Genomic DNA, 7,069 nt, shown 5'->3' on the forward strand with positions numbered 1-7,069 from the left:
AGAGCAGAACTGAACAAACTCTCGACCCCGCAGAACTGGAGGTCAGCCACGATCAAGATGGCGTCCACTTGATGAGCCTTGCCTCGCGAGAGTTTCTTCGGTGATAAAAAGTGGGTCACTGAGTGTTTGGTTTCGTACACGGAGGTAGGGCAGTCACTGAGTGTTTGGTTTCGTACACGGAGGTAGGGCAGTCACTGAGTATTTGGTTTCGTACACAGATGGTAGGGCAGTCACTGAGTATTTGGTTTCGTACACGGAGGTAGGGCAGTCACTGAGTATTTGGTTTCGTACACGGAGGTAGGGCAGTCACTGAGTATTTGGTTTCGTACACAGATGGTAGGGCAGTCACTGAGTATTTGGTTTCGTACACGGAGGTAGGGCAGTCACTGAGTATTTGGTTTCGTACACGGAGGTAGGGCAGTCACTGAGTATTTGGTTTCGTACACAGATGGTAGGGCAGTCACTGAGTATTTGGTTTCGTACACGGAGGTAGGGCAGTCACTGAGTATTTTGTTTCGTACACGGATGGTAGGGCAGTCACTGAGTATTTGGTTTCGTACACGGAGGGTAGGGCAGTCACTGAGTATTTGGTTTCGTACACGGAGGTAGGGCAGTCACTGAGTATTTGGTTTCGTACACGGAGGTAGGGCAGTCACTGAGTATTTGGTTTCGTACACAGATGGTAGGGCAGTCACTGAGTATTTGGTTTCGTACACGGAGGTAGGGCAGTCACTGAGTATTTGGTTTCGTACACGGAGGTAGGGCAGTCACTGAGTATTTGGTTTCGTACACGGAGGTAGGGCAGTCACTGAGTATTTGGTTTCGTACACGGAGGGAAGAGCAAGTTTTGTAATCGTGCAAACAATTCAAATAAAACTTTGACACATCTCGACGTTTTAGGGCCTCCATCGTCTGCAAAACTTAGTTTAGTCTCAACGCCTGTGCGTGTCTGTGTGCATGTCTGTGTGTCTGTCTGTCTGTCTCTTTCCGTCTGCATTTATATAAAAACAATACGATGAGTTCGTTTCAGTTAGGTTGACAAAACTTTCATTTATTTGTATTATATCAAATTTGTAGTTATGTAACAACGTTGGAGCGATTTCCGGTGACCATTGGTGGTACTTTATTTCCGGTTTCTAAACCATGAGTGTTAAAATAGAATGTACGAGAAAGTTTAGGGGAGCTCACTTCGCTTTACATTAAGGGAATTTTTTCAATGACCATATTTTAAGGTCACTAGGTCATTAGGTCAACAGAGAGCCACAAAGTGTGTACTGACACGTGTGTTACAGGTGAGCCAAAACACTACTCACCTTCATGTGCTGGAGGATCCGCTCGTGTTGGTAGACCTTGAACTGGATCAGCCCCTCCCGCCCCACCGTCTTCATCACGTCTTGGATGTTCATCAGACCGTACAGCTCGTAGTAGACAGGCGAGCCCTGCTTGTCTAGGCCACATAGACCACCTGCATAGCAGGCCTGCAGGTGCTGGACAAGACAGGTACACAGGTAGACAGGTAGACAGGTGAACCCTGCTTGTCTAGGCCACATAGACCACCTGCATAGCAAGCCTGTAGGTGCTGGACAAGACAGGTAGACAGGTAGACATATAGACAGGTAGACAGGTAGACAGGTGAGCCCTGCTTGTCCAAGATAAAAATAGCCACTACACGAAGTTAGAAAGTGTAGAAAATATAAACGCACTCAAGTGGTCTGTTGGTCTGTCCCTCTGGTCAAGTGGTCAGCTTACCTGTGGTGGTCTGTACTCTGTGGTCAGCTTACCTGTAGTGGTCTGTGGTCAGCTTACCTGTGGTGGTCTGTCTGTGGTCAGCTTACCTGTGGTGGTCTGTACTCTGTGGTCAGCTTACCTGTAGTGGTCTGTGGTCAGCTTACCTGTGGTGGTCTGTCTGTGGTCAGCTTACCTGTGGTGGTCTGTCTGTGGTCAGCTTACCTGTGGTGGTCTGTGGTCAGCTTACCTGTGGTGGTCTGTCTGTGGTCAGCTTACCTGTGGTGGTCTGTGGTCAGCTTACCTGTGGTGGTCTGTGGTCAGCTTACCTGTGGTGGTCTGTCTGTGGTCAGCTTACCTGTGGTGGTCTGTGGTCAGCTTACCTGTGGTGGTCTGTGGTCAGCTTACCTGTGGTGGTCTGTCTGTGGTCAGCTTACCTGTGGTGGTCTGTCTGTGGTCAGCTTACCTGTGGTGGTCTGTACTCTGTGGTCAGCTTACCTGTGGTGGTCTGTGGTCAGCTTACCTGTGGTGGTCTGTGGTCAGCTTACCTGTGGTGGTCTGTCTGTGGTCAGCTTACCTGTGGTGGTCTGTACTCTGTGGTCAGCTTACCTGTGGTGGTCTGTACTCTGTGGTCAGCTTACCTGTGGTGGTCTGTGGTCAGCTTACCTGTGGTGGTCTGTGGTCAGCTTACCTGTGGTGGTCTGTGGTCAGCTTACCTGTGGTGGTCTGTGGTCAGCTTACCTGTGGTGGTCTGTGGTCAGCTTACCTGTGGTGGTCTGTGGTCAGCTTACCTGTGGTGGTCTGTGGTCAGCTTACCTGTGGTGGTCTGTGGTCAGCTTACCTGTGGTGGTCTGTGGTCAGCTTACCTGTGGTGGTCTGTGGTCAGCTTACCTGTGGTGGTCTGTGGTCAGCTTACCTGTGGTGGTCTGTGGTCAGCTTACCTGTGGTGGTCTGTGGTCAGCTTACCTGTGGTGGTCTGTCCCTGTGGTCAAGTGGTCAGCTTACCTGTGGTGGTCTGTCCCTGTGGTCAAGTGGTCAGCTTACCTGTGGTGGTCTGTCCCTGTGGTCAAGTGGTCAGCTTACCTGTGGTGGTCTGCCCCTGTGGTCAAGTGGTCAGCTTACCTGTGGTGGTCTGTCCCTGTGGTCAAGTGGTCAGCTTACCTGTGGTGGTCTGTCTGTGGTCAGCTTACCTGTGGTGGTCTGTACTCTGTGGTCAAGTAATCAATCTTTAACTTCTCCCTGAGTTCCAGACTTTTCCTTATCTTGGTGTCGGCCATGTAGACGTCAAAGTTGGAGACGATCAGCCACTTGAGCAGAGCGGCGTCACTCAGGTCAACTCTACGGCTGTACACCATGTGCCTGTGGGCAGTGGAGTCACAGGTCAGTGGGGGGGGCAGTGGAGTCACAGGTCAGGGGGGGGGAGAGGCAGTGGAGTCAGTGATCAATGGGGAGAGGCAGTGGAGTCAGTGATCAATGGGGAGAGGCAGTGGAGTCACAGGTCAGGGGGGAGAGGCAGTGGAGTCACAAGTCAGTGGGGGGGGGGGCAGTGGAGTCACAAGTCAGTGGGGGGGGCAGTGGAGTCACAGGTCAGTGGGGGAGAGACAGTGGAGTCACAGGTCAGTGGTGCGCAGAGGCGTTAGTATTCGACACTCGTCAGTGGTGGTCAGGGAGGTGTGTGGTAAGCAGAGGCTAATTGTGACAATAACACAGCTCTCCCTGTTGTAGTGGTGAGACAAAACATGACTCAAGTGGTGACACATGACTCAAGTGTTGACTTAAAGCATAACTCAAAGGTTGACACAAAACATGACTTAAGTGGTGATACAAAAGATGACTCAAGTGGTGACACAAAACATAACTCAAGTGGTGACACATGACTCAAGTGGTGAGACAAAACATGACTTAAGTGGTGATACAAAACAACTCAAGTGGTGAGACAAAACATGAATTAAGTGGTGATACAAAACATGACTAAAGTGGTGAGACAAAACATGACTCAAGTGGTGATACAAAACATGACGCAAGTGGTGATACAAAACATGACGCAAGTGATGACTTAAAACATGACTCTAGTGGTGACACATGACTCAAGTGGTGACACATGACTCAAGTGGTGAGCACACTCACTGTGTTAGCGGCCTCAGCCTCTGTTTCAACTGTCGTATCTTGAGCACCGTCTTGTCCTCGGCCCACTGGCCCTGGTTAGCTCTCCTGAGCCAGCTGCCCAGAGCCGCACGTTTGTCGTCATCTCCAGTCGCGTCACCGGCGACGTCACGTTGAAGAGGTCGTGACGTCTTGCTAGCGAAAGCTCTGGAGGTCATTGGGTGAAGGACATGTCTGGTAGAGAGTCGAAGTTTCTGGTAACTGCTTGGTCCGATACTAGTCGAAGTTTCTGGTAACTGCTTGGTCCGATACTAGTCGAAGTTTCTGGTAACTGCTTGGTCCGATACTAGTCGAATAGCCGTACCCACATACTCTATACCCAGCATTCTAGAAAAGTCTATTTTAAAATATCAACCCAAACCAGTGCCTGTACAATCGTCACAAGACAGCTCAGCACAGGAATTGTAATTATGTTATGGTCAAGAGGAGATTAGGATCGATGGTAATTAGGCTCGGGGATAATTAGGCTCGGGGATAATTAGGCTCGGGGGTAATTAGGCTCGGGGGTAATTAGGCCCTGGTATAAGGCTATGGTTGGTCAAGGTTTAAGGTTTGGGTAACTGTTCCAGCCTAATCTGGATGGCACCAAGCCCTAACCTCGCCTAAACCAAACCTTAAGTTTGTTTAAGTTACTTAGATATCAATTATAGCAATAGTGCAGAGAAAAACTCAAACAAATCTTAAAGCAAAATAATGTTCTTTTTAAATTTTAAAATATTGCGCACGAATTTCCTGCGGTTGTATTTTTCCAATCATCGCGAATATTTGGGAGTGGAATTTGTAATCGAGGGAAGCAAATTACAGAACTTAAATTGATCTTGAGTCATGTCTCTGACAACACGGCCAGACGTACACTTACTTATTAAGGATTGTAGAAAAAAAAAGTCACAGGAAAAAAAAAAACACAGGAAAAAAAAACACAGAAAAAAAGTCACGGGAAAAAAAGTCACAGGAAAAAAAGTCACAGGAAAAAAGGTCACAAATATATATTTGCATGATATTTGTTAATACTTTTATGTATTAAATATTTAGAGAGTGCAAATTAACTTAGGATTAATTAAATGTAATGTGTAGGCTGTATACGAATAGGAATTTTTATAATTCATGTAAATTTTTATTATGAGGTATGTAGATTGTAATTATTTTAAACTTAAGATTAGTAGCATGTAATAGAATGCTCCAAAGTCCACGTTTTGCATCGGGTTTTTTTTAAAAATACCAATATTAAATTACCGTGGAATGGTAAGTTCATCTGACTTGCTGCCCTCAACTCATGGCAACAATAGTTATGTTTAGTTCAACCACCTTTACTGCCCACATTTATCACGCTCATTACATAACAAAACTTAGGATCAAAACAGAAAGCCGACAAGGTTCAAAGGCTGTCATTGACGCATAACGTCAACAACACACAATATGTTCGGACAATGCCTACTGAGGAGAGGCCGACCAGAGAATAGCCTACGGCAAAATGTGCCTAAATTTCTTTTATAATTAACTTTCTTACCGCGTATTTAACTAAATACGTAACAAAAGTTGAGATTGTTGTGTTAATTATCTTAGAGTATTTTTACTTACAGTTGATATAAATCATAATGCTTTTAACGTCTATAAATAATTTATGCTATAAAAAATACAACCCACAACAATAAACATACAAAATTTTACAATTCTTAACAAATTAATAAAAAATATTTCTAAAAAGATTTTTGTGACTTTTTTCTGTGACTTTATTTCTGTGACTTTTTTTCCGATAAAACATTTCCACTGTTACTTTTGTTCTGTGACTTTTTTTTTCCTTTCACCTTATTAAGTTATTATTTAAGTAACTTAACCTTTACCTTCAGTACAATTTACAGCTGTGCCATTGATGTTACGTTTATATTTAACAACTTGAGAAAAATATTAGACGTAAACACACACACACACACATACACACACACGTACACTTACACAATTTAAATTATCGAAATCTTGTTTTGAAGTGATAGTCAACAACCATTAAAAAAACAATGCCATCACCATTTCCGTGTCTTGTTTTCTGTCTTGTTTTCTTCAAGTGCAATTTAGTGCAAACTTGATGCGCTAATTAGTACAAACTTGATGCGCTAATTAGTACAAACTTGATGCGCTAATTAGTACAAACTTGATGCGCTAATTAGTACAAACTTGATGCGCTAATTAGTACAAACTTGATGCGCTAATTAGTACAAACTTGATGCGCTAATTAGTACAAACTTGATGCGCTAATTAGTACAAACTTGATGCGCTAATTAGTACAAACTTGATGCGCTAATTAGTACAAACTTGATGCGCTAATTAGTGCAAACTTGATGCGCTAATTAGTACAAACTTGATGCGCTAATTAGTACAAACTTGATGCGCTAATTAGTACAAACTTGATGCGCTAATTAGTGCAAACTTGATGCGCTAATTAGTACAAACTTGATGCGCTAATTAGTACAAACTTGATGCGCTAATTAGTGCAACTTGATGCGCTAATTAGTGCAAACTTGACGGATGCGCACGTTTGATGAGGAGAGGTGAACAAATGATAGAGTGAGCAGTCTGATGATGTGTGATACCTTCGGCTGTCCGAAACAATTTTATACACATCGATTAACAAATTTGATTGTGATTGTTTTATTTTGAATGAGATCAATAGTCAGAATATTTTATTTTCTGTTACTGTCTGATGTTACTGTCTGATGGATGTTACTGTCTGATGTTACTGTCTGATGTTACTGTCTGACTGATGTTACTGTCTGATGTTACTGTCTGATGTTACTGTCTGATGCTACTGTCTGTCTGATGTTACTGTCTGATGTTACTGTCTGATGTTACTGTCTGATGTTACTGTCTGATGTTACTGTCTGATGCTACTGTCTGTCTGATGTTACTGTCTGATGTTACTGTCTGATGTTACTGTCTGATGTTACTGTCTGATGCTACTGTCTGTCTGATGTTACTGTCTGATGTTACTGTCTGATGTTACTGTCTGATGTTACTGTCTGATGTTACTGTCTGATGTTACTGTCTGATGTTACTGTCTGATGTTACTGTCTGATGTTACTGTCTGATGTTACTGTCTGATGTTACTGTCTGATGTTACTGTCTGATGTTACTGTCTGATGTTACTGTCTGATGTTACTGTCTGATGTTACTGTCTGATGTAACTGTC

General features: G+C 44.0%; 1 protein-coding gene across 2 annotated transcripts in view; it reads right to left on the reverse strand.

The window, feature by feature from the left end:
• The window catches only part of LOC131946993 (SEC14-like protein 3), a 13,747-nt gene extending 7,815 nt beyond the window's left edge, over window positions 1–5,932 (reverse strand). For both annotated transcript variants that reach the window (XM_059308067.1, XM_059308066.1), the window contains exons 1-5: window positions 5,842–5,932; window positions 3,853–4,062; window positions 2,916–3,084; window positions 1,314–1,487; window positions 1–95 (exon numbers count right to left, since the gene is read on the reverse strand). The exon at window positions 1–95 is cut by the window's left edge and continues 16 nt beyond it. In XM_059308067.1, coding sequence (XP_059164050.1) covers window positions 1–95; window positions 1,314–1,487; window positions 2,916–3,084; window positions 3,853–4,046 — 632 coding nt within the window. In that variant the 5' untranslated portion in view covers window positions 4,047–4,062; window positions 5,842–5,932. The remainder of the gene's footprint in view (window positions 96–1,313; window positions 1,488–2,915; window positions 3,085–3,852; window positions 4,063–5,841) is intronic.
• Window positions 5,933–7,069: the final 1,137 nt, after the last annotated feature.

Source organism: Physella acuta, unplaced genomic scaffold (genome assembly GCF_028476545.2).
Source record: "Physella acuta isolate Inbredline_101_S28 unplaced genomic scaffold, ASM2847654v3 ptg000579l, whole genome shotgun sequence".
Taxonomy (NCBI): Eukaryota; Metazoa; Mollusca; class Gastropoda; family Physidae; genus Physella; species Physella acuta.